The following is a 19,704-nucleotide window of genomic DNA, read 5'->3' as shown; positions in this document are numbered from 1 at the left end:
ATTGGGATTGGACCTTACAATACATCCCATGGGGATTGGACCTCACAATACATCCCATGGGGATTGGACCTTACAATACATCCCATGGGGGATTGGACCTTACAATACATCCCATGGGGGATTGGACCTTACAATACATCCCATGGGGGATTGGACCTTACAATACATCCCATGGGGGATTGGACCTCACAATACATCCCATGGGGATTGGACCTTACAATACATCCCATGGGGATTGGACCTTACAATACATCCCATGGGGGATTGGACCTTACAATACATCCCATGGGGGATTGGACCTTACAATACATCCCATGGGGGATTGGACCTTACAATACATCCCATGGGGGATTGGACCTTACAATACATCCCATGGGGGATTGGACCTCACAATACATCCCATGGGGGATTGGACCTCACAATACATCCCATGGGGATTGGACCTCCCATGGGGGATTGGACCTTACAATACATCCCATGGGGGATTGGACCTTACAACACATCCCATGGGGGATTGGACCTCACAATACATCCCATGGGGATTGGACCTTACAACACATCCCATGGGGGATTGGACCTTACAATACATCCCATGGGGGATTGGACCTTACAATACATCCCATGGGGGATTGGACCTTACAATACATCCCATGGGGATTGGACCTTACAACACATCCCATGGGGGATTGGACCTTACAACACATCCCATGGGGGATTGGACCTTACAATACATCCCATGGGGGATTGGACCTTACAATACATCCCATGGGGGATTGGACCTTACAATACATCCCATGGGGGATTGGACCTTACAACACATCCCATGGGGATTGGACCTTACAATACATCCCATGGGGATTGGACCTTACAACACATCCCATGGGGGATTGGACCTTACAATACATCCCATGGGGGATTGGACCTTACAATACATCCCATGGGGATTGGACCTCACAACACATCCCATGGGGGGATTGGGGGATTGGACTTACAATACATCCCATGGGGGATTGGACCTTACAACACATCCCATGGGGGATTGGACCTTACAACACATCCCATTGGGATTGGACCTTACAATACATCCCATTGGGATTGGACCTCACAATACATCCATTTACACCAATACATCCCAATAGATTGGACCTTACTGCCATGTGAGCTAACTGGTCAGAACTGGTCAGGACCTTACCGCTGGGAGCTAACTGGTCAGAACTGGTCAGGACCTCCCGCTGTGAGCTAACTGGTCCCAGGACCTTGGACCGCTGTGAGCTAACTGGTCAGGACCTTACTGCTGTGAGCTAACTGGCCAGAACTGGTCAGGACCTTACTGCATGTGAGCTAACTGGTCAGAACCTTACTGCTGTGAGCTAACTGGTCAGAACTGGGGGAGGACCTTACTGCTGTGAGCTAACTGGTCAGAACTGGTCAGGACCTTACTGCTGTGAGCTAACTGGTCAGGACCTTCCGCTGTGAGCTAACTGGTCAGAACTGGTCAGGACCTTACTGCTGTGAGCTAACTGGTCAGAACTGGTCAGGACCTCCCTGCTGTGAGCTAACTGGTCAGGACCTTCCGCTGGGAGCTAACTGGTCAGGGGACCTTGGACTGCTGTGAGCAACTGGTCAGGACCTTACCGCTGTGAGGAACTGGTCAGAACTGGTCAGGACCTTACAATACCGCTGTGAGCTAACTGGTCAGAACTGGTCAGGACCTTACATGCTGTGAGCTAACTGGTCAGAACTGGTCAGGACCTCCCATGGGGACCGCTGTGAGCATCCCTGGTCAGGACCTTACTGCTGTGAGCTAACTGGTCAGGACCCATGGTCAGGACCTTACTGCTGTGAGCTAACTGGTCAGAACTGGTCAGGACCTTACCATCTGTGAGCTAACTGGTCAGAACTGGTCAGGACCTCCGCTGTGAGCTAACTGGTCAGAACTGGTCAGGGACCTTGGACCGCTGTGAGCTAACTGGTCAGGACCTTACTGCTGTGAGCTGGACTGGTCAGGACCTTACCCTGTGAGCTACATCCCATGGGGGATTGGACTTACTGGTCAGGACCTTACCGCTGTGAGCTAACTGGTCAGAACTGGTCAGGACCTTACCGCTGTGAGCTAACTGGTCAGAACTGGTCAGGACCTTACCGCTGTGAGCTAACTGGTCAGAACTGGTCAGGACCTTGGACCGCTGTGAGCTAACTGGTCATCCCTTACTGCTGTGAGCTAACTGGCCAGAACTGGTCAGGACCTTACTGCTGTGAGCTCCCTGGTCAGAACCTTACTGCTGTGAGCTAACTGGTCAGAACTGGTCAGGACCTTACTGCTGTGAGCTAACTGGTCAGAACTGGTCAGGACCTTACTGCTGTGAGCTAACTGGTCAGGACCTTACTGCTGTGAGCTAACTGGTCAGAACTGGTCAGGACCTTACTGCTGTGAGCTAACTGGTCAGAACTGGTCAGGACCTTACTGCTGTGAGCTAACTGGTCAGAACTGGTCAGGACCTTACTGCTGTGAGCTAACTGGTCAGGACCTTACTGCTGTGAGCTAACTGGTCAGAACTGGTCAGGACCTTACCGCTGTGAGCTAACTGGTCAGAACTGGTCAGGACCTTACTGCTGTGAGCTAACTGGTCAGAACTGGTCAGGACCTTACCGCTGTGAGCTAACTGGTCAGGACCTTACTGCTGTGAGCTAACTGGTCAGGACTGGTCAGGACCTACTGCTGTGAGCTAACTGGTCAGGACTGGTCAGGACCTTACCGCTGTGAGCTAACTGGTCAGGACCTTACTGCTGTGAGCTAACTGGTCAGAACTGGTCAGGACCTTACCGCTGTGAGCTAACTGGTCAGAACTGGTCAGGACCTTACCGCTGTGAGCTAACTGGTCAGAACTGGTCAGGACCTTACCGCTGTGAGCTAACTGGTCAGGACCTTACTGCTGTGAGCTAACTGGTCAGGACCTTACCGCTGTGAGCTAACTGGTCAGGACCTTACTGCTGTGAGCTAACTGGTCAGAACTGGTCAGGACCTTACTGCTGTGAGCTAACTGGTCAGAACTGGTCAGGACCTTACCGCTGTGAGCTAACTGGTCAGAACTGGTCAGGACCTTACTGCTGTGAGCTAACTGGTCAGAACTGGTCAGGACCTTACCGCTGTGAGCTAACTGGTCAGAACTGGTCAGGACCTTACTGCTGTGAGCTAACTGGTCAGAACTGGTCAGGACCTTACTGCTGTGAGCTAACTGGTCAGAACTGGTCAGGACCTTACCGCTGTGAGCTAACTGGTCAGAACTGGTCAGGACCTTACCGCTGTGAGCTAACTGGCCAGAACTGGTCAGGACCTTACCGCTGTGAGCTAACTGGTCAGGACCTTACTGCTGTGAGCTAACTGGCCAGAACTGGTCAGGACCTTACTGCTGTGAGCTAACTGGTCAGAACTGGTCAGGACCTTACTGCTGTGAGCTAACTGGTCAGGACCTTACCGCTGTGAGCTAACTGGCCAGAACTGGTCAGGACCTTACTGCTGTGAGCTAACTGGTCAGAACTGGTCAGGACCTTACCGCTGTGAGCTAACTGGTCAGGACCTTACTGCTGTGAGCTAACTGGTCAGAACTGGTCAGGACCTTACTGCTGTGAGCTAACTGGTCAGGACCTTACCGCTGTGAGCTAACTGGTCAGGACCTTACTGCTGTGAGCTAACTGGTCAGGACCTTACCGCTGTGAGCTAACTGGTCAGAACTGGTCAGGACCTTACTGCTGTGAGCTAACTGGCCAGAACTGGTCAGGACCTTACCGCTGTGAGCTAACTGGCCAGAACTGGTCAGGACCTTACTGCTGTGAGCTAACTGGTCAGGACTGGTCAGGACCTTACTGCTGTGAGCTAACTGGCCAGAACTGGTCAGGACCTTACCGCTGTGAGCTAACTGGTCAGAACTGGTCAGGACCTTACTGCTGTGAGCTAACTGGTCAGGACTGGTCAGGACCTTACTGCTGTGAGCTAACTGGCCAGAACTGGTCAGGACCTTACCGCTGTGAGCTAACTGGCCAGAACTGGTCAGGACCTTACCGCTGTGAGCTAACTGGTCAGGACCTTACTGCTGTGAGCTAACTGGTCCAGGACCTGGTACCGCTGTGAGCTAACTGGCCAGAACTGGTCAGGACCTTACCGCTGTGAGCTAACTGGTCAGAACTGGTCAGGACCTTACCGCTGTGAGCTAACTGGCCAGAACTGGTCAGGACCTACCGCTGTGAGCTAACTGGTCAGAACTGGTCAGGACCTTACTGCTGTGAGCTAACTGGTCAGGACTGGTCAGGACCTTACTGCTGTGAGCTAACTGGTCAGAACTGGTCAGGACCTTACCGCTGTGAGCTAACTGGTCAGACCTACTGGTGAGCTAACTGGTCAGAACTGGTCAGGACCTACTGCTGTGAGCTAACTGGTCAGGACCTACCGCTGTGAGCTAACTGGTCAGGACTGGTCAGGACCTTACTGCTGTGAGCTAACTGGCCAGAACTGGTCAGGACCTTACCGCTGTGAGCTAACTGGTCAGAACTGGTCAGGACCTTACTGCTGTGAGCTAACTGGTCAGGACTGGTCCAGGACCTTACCGCTGTGAGCTAACTGGCCAGAACTGGTCCAGGACCTTACCGCTGTGAGCTAACTGGCCAGAACTGGTCAGGACCTTACCGCTGTGAGCTAACTGGTCAGAACTGGTCAGGACCTCACCGCTGTGAGCTAACTGGTCAGAACTGGTCAGGACCTACCGCTGTGAGCTAACTGGTCAGAACTGGTCAGGACCTTACCGCTGTGAGCTAACTGGTCAGAACTGGTCAGGACCTTACTGCTGTGAGCTAACTGGCCAGAACTGGTCAGGACCTACCTGCTGTGAGCTAACTGGTCAGAACTGGTCAGGACCTTACCGCTGTGAGCTAACTGGTCAGGACCTACTGCTGTGAGCTAACTGGTCAGAACTGGTCAGGACCTTACTGCTGTGAGCTAACTGGTCAGAACTGGTCAGGACCTTACTGCTGTGAGCTAACTGGTCAGAACTGGTCAGGACCTTTACCCTGTGAGCTAACTGGTCAGGACTGGTCAGGACCTTACTGCTGTGAGCTAACTGGTCAGGACTGGTCAGGACCTTACTGCTGTGAGCTAACTGGTCAGAACTGGTCAGGACCTACCGCTGTGAGCTAACTGGTCAGAACTGGTCAGGACCTACTGCTGTGAGCTAACTGGTCAGGACTTACTGCTGTGAGCTAACTGGTCAGGACCTTACCGCTGTGAGCTAACTGGTCAGGACCTTACCGCTGTCAGCTAACTGGTCAGGACCTTACTGCTGTGAGCTAACTGGTCAGGACTGGTCAGGACCTTACTGCTGTGAGCTACTTACCTACATACCTATCTAGCTACCAACCTACCTACCTACCTCCCTACCTACCTACCTACCTACCTACCGACCTACCTACCTACATACCTATCGAGCTACCAACCTACCTCCCTACCTACCTCCTGGTATTTACCTGACCTACCTACCTACAGGCTAATGATCAAGCTACCAACCTATTTCACTAGATACAGGCTGATGATACCTACTGATGCACTAGATACCTGATGATCAGGGTGTAGTATTTCACTAGATACAGGCTGATGATCAGCTGATACAGGCTGATCAGGGTGTGTATTTCACCTTCACTAGATTCCCTACCTACTGATGTGGTATTCCTATCAGGGTGTAGTATTAGATACCTGATGATCTACCTAGATACAGGCTGATGATCAGGGTGTACCTACAGGCTGACCTACCTACCACCTACCTGATACAGGCTGACTGATACACTGATGATCGAGTATTTCACTAGATACATTTCTCTGATACAGGCTGATGATCAGGGTGTACCTATAGGCTGATGATCCACCTACCTAGATACCTAGGCTGATGATACCTCCTAGGGAAGGTGTGGTATTTCACTAGATATAGGCTGATGATCAGGGTGTAGTATTTCACTAGATACAGGCTGATGATCAGGGTGTGGTATTTCACTAGATACAGGCTGATGATCAGGGTGTAGTATTCCACTAGATACAGGCTGATGATCAGGGTGTGGTATTTCACTAGATACAGGCTGATGATCAGGGTGTGGTATTTCACTAGATACAGGCTGATGATCAGGGTGTGGTATTTCACTAGATATAGGCTGATGATCAGGGTGTAGTATTTCACTCTCAGATTTGGAGATTAGAGGGCGAGGATCACTCCCTCTCTGGGTCGATCTGAGAGCTGTTGGAGATTAGAGGGCGAGGGTCACTCCCTCTCTGGGTCGATCTGAGAGCTGTTGGAGATTAGAGGGCGAGGGTCACTCCCTCTCTGGGTCGATCTGAGAGCTGTTGGAGATTAGAGGGCGAGGGTCACTCCCTCTCTGGGTCGATCTGAGAGCTGTTGGAGATTAGAGGGCGAGGGTCACTCCCTCTCTGGGTCGATCTGAGAGCTGTTGGAGATTAGAGGGCGAGGGTCACTCCCTCTCTGGGTCGATCTGAGAGCTGTTGATTTTCCTTTATGTGGAAGGCCAGTGGTAATGGAAGTCCTCATCACCAAAATGTCCTGCAACTCTGTTCAAACATTTAAACAAATATACACAAACATTGTTATACATGATTCCTCTGGGAGTTATCACTGTGTGTGTCTCTCTCTTTCCCCAGACCCCCAGTGCCTGGGCAGAGGAGTTTGTGGAGAAGAGGAGGGCTTCTCACCAACGTTCAGCCTCCTGGGGAAGCACTGACCAACTTAAAGAGGTATGCACTCCTCCCCACCCCCTCCCTCTCCTCCTCCCCTCCTCACCCAGCTGCCCCCTCAAAGGGCTGCCCCCTCGCCCAGCTGGAAAAACTCCCTAGAAAGGCCAAAACCTAGGAAGAAACCTAGAGAGGAACCAGGCTATGTGGGGTGGCCCGTCCTCTTCTAGCTGTGCCGGGTGGAGATTATAACAGAACATGGCCAAGATGTTCTAATGTTCATAAATGACCAGCATGGTCAAATAATAATAATCACAGGCAGAACAGTTGAAACTGGAGCAGCAGCACGGCCAGGTGGACTGGGGACAGCAAGGAGTCATCATGTCAGGTAGTCCTGAGGCATAGTCCTAGGGCTCAGGTCCTCCGAGAGAGAAAAAGAAAGAGAAAGAAAGAGAAATTAGAGAGAGCATACTTAAAATTCACACAGGACACCGAATAGGACAGGAGAAGTACTCCAGATATAACAAACTGACCCTAGCCCCCCGACACATAAACTACTGCAGCATAAATGTGTGTGGCTGGGTCAGGGTAGTGGTGTGTGGCTGGGTCAGGGTAGAGGTGTGGCTGGGTCAGGGTAGAGGTGTGGCAGGGTCAGGGTAGAAGTGTGGCTGGGTCAGGGTAGAGGTGTGGCTGGGTCAGGGTAGAGGTGTGGTGGGGTCAGGGTAGAGGTGTGGCTGGGTCAGGGTAGAGGTGTGGCTGGGTCAGGGTAGAGATGTGGTGGGGTCAGGGTAGAGGTGTGGCTGGGTCAGGGTAGAGGTGTGGCTGGGTCAGGGTAGAGGTGTGGCTGGGTCAGGGTAGAGGTGTGGCTGGGTCAGGGTAGAGGTGTGGCTGGGTCAGGGTAGAGGTGTGGCTGGGTCAGGGTAGAGGTGTGTCTGGGTCAGGTTAGAGATGTGGCTGGGTCAGGGTAGAGGTGTGGCTGGGTCAGGGTAGAGGTGTGGCTGGGTCAGGGTAGAGGTGTGGCTGGGTCAGGGTAGAGGTGTGGCAGGGTCAGGGTAGAAGTGTGGCTGGGTCAGGGTAGAGGTGTGGCTGGGTCAGGGTAGAGGTGTGGCTGGGTCAGGGTAGAGGTGTGGTGGGGTCAGGGTAAAGGTGTGGCTGGGTCAGGGTCAGGGTAGAGGTGTGGCTGGGTCAGGGTCAGGGTAGGGTAGGTGTGGCTGGGTCAGGGTAGAGGTGAGTGGCTGGGTCAGGGTAGAGGTGTGGCTGAGTCAGGGTAGAGGTGTGGCTGGGTCAGGGTAGAGATGTGGCTGGGTCAGGGTAGAGGTGTGGCTGGGTCAGGGTAGAAGTGTGACTGGGTCAGGGTAATTTGTAAGTCGCTCTGGATAAGAGCGTCTGCTAAATGACTTAAATGTAATGTAAATGTAGAGGTGTGGTGGGGTCAGGGTAGAGGTGTGGCTGGGTCAGGGTCAGGGTAGAGGTGTGGCTGGGTCAGGGTAGAGGTGTGGCTGGGTCAGGGTCAGGGTAGAGGTGTGGCTGGGTCAGGGTAGAGGTGAGTGGCTGGGTCAGGGTAGAGGTGTGGCTGGGTCAGAGTAGTGGTGTGTGTGGCTGGGTTTGGAAGCTCATCTAGTCTAATTAGAGACGGGTCTGCGTGGGGTCTGGGAGCTCATCTAGTCTAATTAGAGACGGGTCTGCGTGGGGTCAGGGAGTTCATCTAGTCTAATTAGAGACGGGTCTGCGTGGGGTCAGGGAGTTCATCTAGTCTAATTAGAGACGGGTCTACGTGGGGTCAGGGAGTTCATCTAGTCTAATTAGAGACGGGTCTGCGTCGGGTCAGGGAGTTCATCTAGTCTAATTAGAGACGGGTCTGCGTGGGGTCTGGGAGCTCATCTAGTCTAATTAGAGACTGGTCTGCGCGGGGTCAGGGAGTTCATCTAGTCTAATTTGAGACGGGTCTGCGTGGGGTCTGGGAGCTCATCTAGTCTAATTAGAGACGGGTCTGTGCGGGGTCAGGGAGCGTGGGGTCATGGAGCGTGGGGTCTGGCAGCTCATCTAGTCTAATTAGAGACAGGTCTGCGCGGGGTCAGGGAGTGTGGGGTCATGGGGCGTGGGGTCAGGGAGCGTGGGGTCAGGGAGCTCATCTAGTCTAATTAGAGACGGGTCTGCGTGGGGTCTGGGAGCTCATCTAGTCTAATTAGAGACAGGTCTGCGTGGGGTCTGGGAGCTCATCTAGTCTAATTAGAGACAGGTCTGCGTGGGGTCTGGGAGCTCATCTAGTCTAATTAGAGACGGGTCTGCTCGGGGTCAGGGAGCTCATCTCGTCTAATTACACAGGAACAGAAACTGTTATATCTTGTCGGGCCTCATTTCCCCAGTTTACTGCACTTGTCTATGTAGGGGATTGTCTATTGTATCAATGTGGCTTGTCACTCGCTGTCACTGTCTAGGTGAACGACATTACGTTCATCCACTGGCCAGAAGTTGTTATAAGAGGAGCACATAGCATTATACATGTAATGAAATGGTTCAGGCTTTATCGCTGTTCTCGGTTCAGGTGTGGTCATTTTGGACCAGTTCTTCCCTCTCCTCCTTCTGACCCGTCTCATCTCTCTGTTGTCTCTCTCTCTCTCCAGATTTCCAAGCTGAGGCAGCAGCTCCAGCGCAGTAAGCACAGCAGCCGTCACCATAGAGACAAGGAACGCAAATCACCATTCAATGGGAACCATGCTGCTCTCTACCAGGTGTGTGCAGGGCGAGGGACCCATAAAGCCATAGAGAATAGATAGAAATGGTCTCGGCCTGATTAAACTGCTGTAATTGGGATAATTTACATTAAATATAGATCTCCACTGTTACAAAAGGACCCAAAGCAGATTGATTCACATTTAGATTCAGATTTAAATTCAGATTCAGATTTACATTTAGATTCAGGTTTAGATTCAGGTTTAGATTCAGATTTAGATTCAGATTTAGATTCAGATTTAGATTCAGGTTTAGATTCGGATTTAGATTTAGATTTAAATTCAGATTCAGATTTACATTCAGATTTAGATTCAGATGTAGATTCAAATTGATTCAGGTTTAGATTGAAATTTAGATTCAGGTTTAGATTCAGATTTAGATTCAGATTTAAATTCAGATTCAGATTTACATTCAGATTCAGATTTAGATTTAGATTGATTCAGGTTTATATTCAGATTTAGATTTAGATTGATTCAGGTTTAGATTCAGATTTAGATTTACATTCAGGTTTAGATTTAGATTTACATTCAGGTTTAGATTCAGATTTAGATTCAAATTTAAATTCAGATTTACATTCAGATTCAGATGCATGTTTAGGTTTAGATTCACATTCAGGTTTAGATTCAGATTTAGGTTTAGATTCAGATTTAGATTCAAATTTAAATTCAGATTTACATTCAGGTTTAGATTCAGATTTAGATTCAAATTTAAATTCAGATTTACATTCAGATTCAGATGCAGGTTTAGGTTTAGATTCACATTCAGGTTTAGATTCAGATTTAGGTTTAGATTCAGATTTAGATTCAAATTTAAATTCAGATTTACATTCAGGTTTAGATTTTGATTCAAATTTAAATTCAGATTTACATTCAGATTCAGATGCAGGTTTAGGTTTAGATTCACATTCAGGTTTAGATTCAGATTTAGATTCAAATTTAAATTCAGATTTACATTCAGGTTTAGATTCAGATTTGGATTCAAATTTAAATTCAGATTTACATTCAGATTCAGATGCAGGTTTAGGTTTAGATTCACATTCAGGTTTAGATTCAGATTTAGATTCAAATTTAAATTCAGATTTACATTCAGATTCATATGCAGGTTTAGGTTTAGATTCACATTCAGGTTTATATTCAGATTTAGATTTAGACTATTGGCATAATAGTTGCAGATGAACTTGAACATGCTTGTTTAAAGGTCAAGCCTTCCTCTTTCAGTAAACGGTATTACTGGTTGTTAAGTTTTCACTTGTGGAGCTGAGGAGTCACAGATGCCACCTACTAAGAGGCTTATAGTCAGTGGGGAGAGTAAAGCGTGCCTTGAATTGTGTGTGTCAGGGCCTAATGGCTTTCATGCAGGGAAACTGAAATACGTCTTACCTCATTTCTTTGTCGCCTGTGCAACTAGAGGCGAAAAAACTCTAGATCACCTTTACTACACACACTTTGTGGAAAGCATCACTGAACCATGAATGAGAGCACCAGCTGTTCTGGACGACTGTCAGTAAGACCTTTAAACAGGTCAACATTCACAAGGACGCAGGGCCAGACGGATTACCAGGACGTGTACTCACAGCATGCTCTGACCAGCTGGCAAGTGTCTTCATTGACATTTTCATCCTCTCCCTGTCCGAGTCTGTAATACCCACATGTTTTAAACAGACCATAATAAATAATAATAATATGCCATTTAGCAGACGCTTTTATCCAAAGCGACTTACAGTCATGTGTGCATACATTCTACGTATGGGTGGTCCCGGGAATCGAACCCACTACCCTGGCGTTACAAGTGCCATGCTCTACCAACTGAGCTACAGTCCCTGTGCCCAGATCTCTCTTCATGAGGGGTGAACTAGCCAGGTAGACAGATCTCTCTTCATGAGGGGTGAACTAGCCAGATCTCTCTTCATGAGGGGTGAACTAGCCAGATCTCTCTTCATGAGGGGTGAACTAGCCAGGTAGACAGATCTCTCTTCATGAGGGGTGAACTAGCCAGGTAGCCAGATCTCTCTTCATGAGGGGTGAACTAGCCAGGTAGACAGATCTCTCTTCATGAGGGGTGAACTAGCCAGATCTCTCTTCATGAGGGGTGAACTAGCCAGGTAGACAGATCTCTCTTCATGAGGGGTGAACTAGCCAGGTAGCCAGATCTCTCTTCATGAGGGGTGAACTAGCCAGGTAGACAGATCTCTCTTCATGAGGGGTGAACTAGCCAGGTGGACAGATCTCTCTTCATGAGGGGTGAACTAGCCAGGTGGACAGATCTCTCTTCATGAGGGGTGAACTAGCCAGGTGGAGCAGTGGAGTCTGACAGACTCTCCTCTCCCTCCCTCTTTCTCTCCTCTCTGTTTCCCTCTCTTTCCTCTCTCTCCCCTTTCTCTCTCCTCTCTCTCTCCTCTCTCTTTCCCTCTCTTTCCTCTCTCTCCCCTTTCTCTCTCTCCTCTCTCTCCCCCCTCTCTCTCCCCTCTCTCCTCTTTCTCTCTCCTCTCTCTTTCCTCTCTCTCTTTCCTCTCTTTCCTTCCTCTCCCCTTTCTCTCTCCTCTCTCTCTCTCCCCTTTCTCCTCTCTCTTTCCTCTCTTTCCTTTCTCTCCCCTTTCTCTCTCCTCTCTCTCTCCTCTCTCTCCCCTTTCTCTCTCCTCTCTCTTTCCACTTTCTCTCTACTCTCTCTCTCCTCTCTCTCCTCTCTCTTTCCTCTCTTTCCTCTCTCTTTTTCCTCTCTCTCCTTTCTCTCTCCTCTCTCTTTCTGCTTTCCTCTCTCCCCTTTCTCTCTCCTCTCTCTTTCCTCTCTTTCCTCTCTCTCTTTCCTCTCTCTCCCCTCTCTCTCTCTCTCTTTCTGCTCTCCTCTCTCCCCTTTCTCTCTCCTCTCTCTTTCTGCTTTCCTCTCTCCCCTTTCTCTCTCCTCTCTCTTTCCTCTCTTTCCTCTCTCTCTTTCCTCTCTCTCCCCTTTCTCTCTCCTCTCTCTTTCTGCTATCCTCTCTCCCCTTTCTCTCTCCTCTCTCTTTCCGCTTTCCTCTCTCCACTTTCTCTCTACTCTCTCTCTCCTCTCTTTCCTCTCTCTTTCTTTCCCTTCTCCTCTCTCTCCTGTTTTGTGTTTGTCCATGAATTAGTGCAGCATGTGGTGAATGTATCCCTCTGTCTCTCCTCAACTTTGCCAGGGAGACAATTAACAGCCACACTCTGTTCAGCTGTCCCCTAGTGTGTGTGTGTGCACGCGTCAGTGTGTGTGTGTGTGTGTGTGTGTGTGTGTGTGTGCATGCGTCAGTGTGTGTGTGTGTGTGTGTGTGTGTGTGTGTGTGTGTGTGTGTGTGTGTGTGTGTGTGTGTGTGTGTGTGTGTGTGTGTGTGTGTGTGTGTGTGTGTGTGTGTGTGTGTGTGTGTGTGTGTGTGTGTGTGTGTGTGTGTGTGTGTGTGTGTGTGTGTGTGTGTGTGTGTGCGTGTCCCAGACTCGAGCACCATCTGTCACTGTGCTGGGCTCAGTCCTCCTCTACTGAATCTTATTTACACACACGTTTGATTTACTATTGTTGTGAGGACTTCAAAAACACACGTCTCTATAGACCCCAGATCCAGTCCAGTGGCGTGGCCCTAGGTATAGCTCTATGATATACAGTACTTGTTTAAAACAGGTTTTTAAGATATTCATTATTTGTCTGAACTCTGCAGTTTACTTTGGGATTGAAACATTTCTGTAAAGGATTATGGGAAAACAAATGTCCCCCCCAAAAAAAGTGTTTTTGTTGTTTATAATAGAGATGTACCAAAGATCTGTCCCGTTACTTAAGTAAAACTACTGGTACTTAGATTGTAATATACTCAAGTAAAAATAAAAGTAGCCCTCATAAATCTTCTCATGGCTGTAATCCCGTCAACAGGATGATATGACAACAGCCAGTGAAAGTGTAGGGCGCCAAACTCAAAACAACAGAAATCTCATGATTAAAATTCCTCAGACAAACATGTATCTTATACTGTTTTAAAGGTAATCGTGTTGTTAATCCCACCACAGCGTCCGATTTTCAAATAGGCTTTACAGCCAAGTCACAGAAAAACACAGCCAGTTTTCCAGCCAAAGAGGGGAGTCACAAAAAGCACAAATAGAGATCAAATTAATCACTAACATTTGATGATCTTCATCAGATGACACTCATAGGACTTCATGTTACACAATTACATGTATGTTTTGTTTGATAAAGTTCATATTTATATAAAGAAATCTGATTTTACATTGGCGCGTTACGTTCACTAGTTCCAAAAACATCCAGTGATTTTGCATAGCCACATCGATTCAACAGAAATACTCATCATAAATGTAGATGATAATACAAGTTATACACATGGAATTATAGATATAATTATAGATACACTTCTCCTTAATGCAACCGCTGTGTCAGATTTCAAAAACACTTTACGGAAAAAGCAAACCATGCAATAATCTGAGACGGCGCTCAGAAAAATGGAACGCAGGGCGATATCATGTGGAATGCACGTGACCAGGAAATGGCTCTCTGCCAGTAACCTGACTCATTCAGCTCTTATTCAGTCCCACAACACAGTAGAAGCCTCATTCAAGTTTCTAAAGGCGGTTGACATCTAGTGGAAGCCCTAGAAAGTGAAACTTCTGATGAACTTCACAGGGTGGTGATAGTGCACAGTGATGGGCTTGATGAACTTCACAGGGTGGAAACTCAACCGTTTGCGACAAAACCATCAGCAGTGTTGAAAATGCGATTTAGTATTATTATTATTTAATTTGTTACATGGGAATTTAACAGTAAAAGTTATTTTTTATGTGCACTACGTCATCACGCCAAAAAAAGTCTGTTTGCTGCAAACCTCTCCGGTGGGGAATATGTACATATTGTTTTATGTAGATTTTAGAATGTTCGCATGACAGTCTGTTGCAAATTGGATGTCTTGGAGTAACACATTTTAGAATGTTCACATGACAGTCTGTTGCAAATTGGATGTCTTGGAGTAACAGATTTTAGAATGTTCGCATGACAGTCTGTTGCAAATTGGATGTCTTGGAGTAACAGATTTTAGAATGTTCGCATGACAGTCTGTTGCAAATTGGATGTCTTGGAGTAACAGATTTTAGAATGTTCGCATGACAGTCTGTTGCAAATTGGATGTCTTGGAGTAACAGATTTTAGAATGTTCGCATGACAGTCTGTTGCAAATTGGATGTCTTGGAGTAACACATTTTAGAATGTTCGCATGACAGTCTGTTGCAAATTGGATGTCTTGGAGTAACACATTTTAGAATGTTCGCATGACAGTCTGTTGCAAATTGGATGTCTTGGAGTAACACATTTTAGAACATTCGCATGTTGCAAATTGGATGTCTTGGAGAAACAGATTTTAGAATATTCGCATGACAGTCTGTTGCAAATTGGATGTCTTGGAGTAACACATTTTAGAATGTTCGCATGACAGTCTGTTGCAAATTGGGTGTCTTGGAGTAACACATTTTAGAATGTTCGCATGACAGTCTGTTGCAAATTGGATGTCTTGGAGTAACACATTTTAGAATGTTCGCATGTTGCAAATTGGATGTCTTGGAGTAACACATTTTAGAATATTCGCATGTTGCAAATTGGATGTCTTGGAGTAACACATTTTAGAATATTCGCATGTTGCAAATTGGATGTCTTGGAGTAACACATTTTAGAATATTCGCATGTTGCAAATTGGATGTCTTGGAGTAACACATTTTAGAATATTCGCATGACAGTCTGTTGCAAATTGGATGTCTTGGAGTAACACATTTTAGAATGTTCGCATGACAGTCTGTTGCAAATTGGATGTCTTGGAGTAACAGATTTTAGAATGTTCGCATGACAGTCAGTTGCAAATTGGATGTCTTGGAGTAACAGATTTTAGAATATTCGCATGACAGTCTGTTGCAAATTGGATGTCTTGGAGTAACAGATTTTAGAATGTTCGCATGACAGTCTGTTGCAAATTGGATGTCTTGGAGTAACACATTTTAGAATGTTCGCATGACAGTCTGTTGCAAATTGGATGTCTTGGAGTAACACATTTTAGAATGTTCGCATGACAGTCTGTTGCAAATTGGATGTCTTGGAGTAACAGATTTTAGAATGTTCGCATGACAGTCTGTTGCAAATTGGATGTCTTGGAGTAACAGATTTTAGAATATTCGCATGACAGTCTGTTGCAAATTGGATGTCTTGGAGTAACACATTTTAGAATGTTCGCATGACAGTCTGTTGCAAATTGGATGTCTTGGAGTAACAGATTTTAGAATGTTCGCATGACAGTCTGTTGCAAATTGGATGTCTTGGAGTAACAGATTTTAGAATATTCGCATGACAGTCTGTTGCAAATTGGATGTCTTGGAGTAACAGATTTTAGAATGTTCGCATGACAGTCTGTTGCAAATTGGATGTCTTGGAGTAACAGATTTTAGAATGCTGTTCCTTTCATTCAACGTTTACAAAATTCCATCATCTAAAATCTTCCTACATCCACTATTTAAACATACAGGCTGAAAGTCAGTGAAAGACCTTCTGGTCTTTTTAAAAATTATTATTATTTTTATTTCACCTTTATTTAACCAGGTAGGTCAGTTGAGAACACCTTTATTTAACCAGGTAGGTCAGTTGAGAACACCTTTATTTAACCAGGTAGGTCAGTTGAGAACACCTTTATTTAACCAGGTAGGCTAGTTGAGAACACCTTTATTTAACCAGGTAGGTCAGTTGAGAACACCTTTATTTAACCAGGTAGGTCAGTTGAGAACACCTTTATTTAACCAGGTAGGTCAGTTGAGAACACCTTTATTTAACCAGGTAGGCTAGTTGAGAACACCTTTATTTAACCAGGTAGGTCAGTTGAGAACACCTTTATTTAACCAGGTAGGCTAGTTGAGAACACCTTTATTTAACCAGGTAGGTCAGTTGAGAACACCTTTATTTAACCAGGTAGGTCAGTTGAGAACACCTTTATTTAACCAGGTAGGTCAGTTGAGAACACATTTATTTAACCAGGTAGGCTAGTTGAGAACACCTTTATTTAACCAGGTAGGTCAGTTGAGAACACCTTTATTTAACCAGGTAGGTCAGTTGAGAACACCTTTATTTAACCAGGTAGGTCAGTTGAGAACACCTTTATTTAACCAGGTAGGCACCTAGTTGAGAACACCTTTATTTAACCAGGTAGGCCAGTTGAGAACACCTTTATTTAACCAGGTAGGCTAGTTGAGAACACCTTTATTTAACCAGGTAGGCCAGTTGAGAACACCTTTATTTAACCAGGTAGGCTAGTTGAGAACACCTTTATTTAACCAGGTAGGTCAGTTGAGAACACCTTTATTTAACCAGGTAGGCCACCTTTATTTAACCAGTTGTTGAGAACACCTTTATTTAACCAGGTAGGTAGTTGCACCTTTATTTAACCAGGTTGTTGAGAACACCTTTATTTAACCAGGTAGGTAGGCCAGTTGAGAACACCTTTATTTAACCAGGTAGGCCAGTTGAGAACACCTTTATTTAACCAGGTAGGCTAGTTGAGAACACCTTTATTTAACCAGGTAGGCCAGTTGAGAACACCTTTATTTAACCAGGTAGGCTAGTTGAGAACACCTTTATTTAACCAGGTAGGTCAGTTGAGAACACCTTTATTTAACCAGGTAGGCCAGTTGAGAACACCTTTATTTAACCAGGTAGGCCATTTAACCATGTTGAGAACACCTTTATTTAACCAGGTAGGCTAGTTGAGAACACCTTTATTTAACCAGGTAGGCTAGTTGAGAACACCTTTATTTAACCAGGTAGGTCAGTTGAGAACACCTTTATTTAACCAGGTAGGCTAGTTGAGAACACCTTTATTTAACCAGGTAGGCCAGGTAGGCCAGTTGAGAACACCTTTATTTAACCAGGTAGGCCTAGTTGAGAACACCTTTATTTAACCAGGTAGGCTAGTTGAGAACACCTTTATTTAACCAGGTAGGTCAGTTGAGAACACCTTTATTTAACCAGGTAGGCTAGTAGAACACCTTTAGGTAGGCCAGTTGAGAACACCTTTATTTAACCAGGTAGGCCAGTTGAGAACACCTTTATTTAACCAGGTAGGCCAGTTGAGAACACCTTTATTTAACCAGGTAGGCCAGTTGAGAACACCTTTATTTAACCAGGTTGGCCAGTTGAGAACAAGTTCTCATTTTCAACTGCGACCTGGCCAAGATAAAGCAAAGCAGTGCAACAGAAACAACAACACAGAGTTACACATGGAATGAACAAACGTACAGTCAATAATACAGTAGAAAAAGTCTATATACAGTGTGTGTAAATGAGGTAGGATAAGGGAGGTAAAGGCAATAAATAGGCCATGGTGGTGAAGTAATTACAATATAGCAATTAAACACTGGAATGGTAGATGTGCAGAAGATGAATGTGCAAGTAGAGATACTGGGGTACAAAGGAGCAAGATAAATAAATACAGTATGGGGATGAGGTAGTTAGATGGGCTGTTTACAGATGGCCTATGTACAGATGCAGTGATCTGTGAGCTGCTCTGACAGCTGGTGCTTAAAGCTAGTGAGGGAGATACGAGTCTCCAGCTTCAGAGATTTTTGCAGTTCATTCCAGTCATTGGCAGCAGAGAACTGGAAGGAAAGACGACCGAAGGAGGAATAGGCGTTGGGGGTGACCAGTGAGATATACCTGCTGGAGCGCGTGCTACGAGTGGGTGCTGCTATGGTGACCAGTGAGCTGTGATACGGCGGGGCTTTACCTAGCAAAGACTTGTAGATGACCTGGAGCCAGTGGGTTTGGAGATGAATGTGAATCGAGGGCCAGCCAACGAGAGCATAGAGGTCGCAGTGGTGGGTAGTATATTGTGTATATGTATATGGTTTTACGAGGTTGGATGTTTGGCAGCATGAGTATCTTACTAGATTTGCACTCACTGTATATAGACTTTTCTACTGTGTTATTGACTGTATGTTTGTTTATTCCATGTGTAACTCTGTGTTGTATGTGTCGCACTGCTATGCTTTATCTTGGCCAGGTCGCAGTTGCAAATGAGAACTTGTTCTCAACTAGCCTACCTGGTTTCATCAATGTGTCAAGAGATATAGTATTAAAAGAACATCTGTCTCCCTTGATCCTGGCAGTCTCAGGACAACTGAGCTTTGGAGAAATACACAGATTTAAAGAGTCATCCATAATTAGCTTTCTAATTATTTATGCTTCATTTGACTCGGCATGTCAGTTAAGAGCCAATTTTTATTTACAATTGTCCAAACCCGGACGACTCTGGGCCAATTGTGCGCCGCCTTATGGGACCCCCAATCACAGCCGGATGTGATGCAACCTGGATTTGAACCAGGGACTGTAGTGACACCTCTTGAACTGAGAGCCAGTGCCTTAGACCGCTGCGCCACTCGGGAGCCCAAATGCTCATAATAATCACGATCTTTCGTCAAAAGAAGTTCATGAATTTATCACTGCTGAAGTGAAAACCGTCCTCTCTAGGGGAATGCTGCTTCTTCGTTAGCTTTGCAACAGAATCAAAAATACATTTTGGATTGTTCTTATTCTCTTCAATTAAGCAGGAAAAATAGGATGATCAGCAGCGAGGGCTCTTCGATACGGGACTGTCTTTCCAAGCTTCCAGTTTGGTGTGGCGCCATTTCCATTCCAATTTTCTGGAAGCTTGCTTCAGAGCTCGGGTATTTTCTGTATACCAGGGAGCTAGTTTCTTATGACAAACGTTTTTGTTTTTGTTTTTAGGGGTGCGACTGCATCTAGGATATTACGCAAGGTTAAATTGAGTTCCTCAGTTAGGCGGTTAACCGATTTTTGTACTCTGACGTCCTTGGGTAGGTGGAGGGAGTCTGGAAGGGCATCAAGGAATCTTCGGGTTGTTCGAGAATTTATAGCACGACTTTTGATGCTCCCTGGATGGGGTCTGACCAGATTATTTGTTGCGATTGCAAAAGTAATAAAATGGTGGTCCAATAGTCCAGGATTATGAGGAAAAACATTAAGATCCACAACATTTATTCCACTGGACAAAACTAGGCCCAGACTATGAGAGAGACAGGGCTGGACGGGGCCGTTCCTCCCCAGAGAGACAGGGCTGGATGGGACCGTTCCTCCCCAGAGAGACCTGGCTGGATGGGACCGTTCCTCCCCAGAGAGACAGGGCTGGATGGGGCCGTTCCTCCCCAGAGAGACTGGGTTGGATGGGGCCGTTCCTCCCCAGAGAGACTGGATGGGGCCGT

General features: G+C 46.6%; 1 protein-coding gene and 1 long non-coding RNA gene across 4 annotated transcripts in view; both read left to right on the top strand.

The window, feature by feature from the left end:
- fam117bb (family with sequence similarity 117 member Bb) overlaps positions 1-19,704 on the top strand; it is an 83,348-nt gene that overhangs the window by 55,060 nt on the left and 8,584 nt on the right. The window contains exons 3-4 of the mRNA XM_052523277.1: positions 6,692-6,784; positions 9,346-9,453. Of these exons, the coding sequence (XP_052379237.1) occupies positions 6,692-6,784; positions 9,346-9,453 (201 nt within the window). The remainder of the gene's footprint in view (positions 1-6,691; positions 6,785-9,345; positions 9,454-19,704) is intronic.
- On the top strand, positions 15,773-16,588 carry LOC127931238 (uncharacterized). Of its 3 annotated transcripts, none has more exons than XR_008140460.1 (3): positions 15,773-16,135; positions 16,202-16,436; positions 16,503-16,588. It is a non-coding gene; the product is annotated as an uncharacterized LOC127931238 (long non-coding RNA). The 3 variants fall into 3 exon arrangements; XR_008140458.1 differs by having other exon boundaries at positions 16,169-16,436; XR_008140459.1 differs by having other exon boundaries at positions 16,118-16,267; positions 16,367-16,436.

The sequence above is a fragment of the Oncorhynchus keta genome, chromosome 7 (assembly GCF_023373465.1).
Source record: "Oncorhynchus keta strain PuntledgeMale-10-30-2019 chromosome 7, Oket_V2, whole genome shotgun sequence".
Taxonomy (NCBI): domain Eukaryota; kingdom Metazoa; phylum Chordata; class Actinopteri; order Salmoniformes; family Salmonidae; genus Oncorhynchus; species Oncorhynchus keta.
This window is presented reverse-complemented; position numbering and strand designations above follow the sequence as displayed.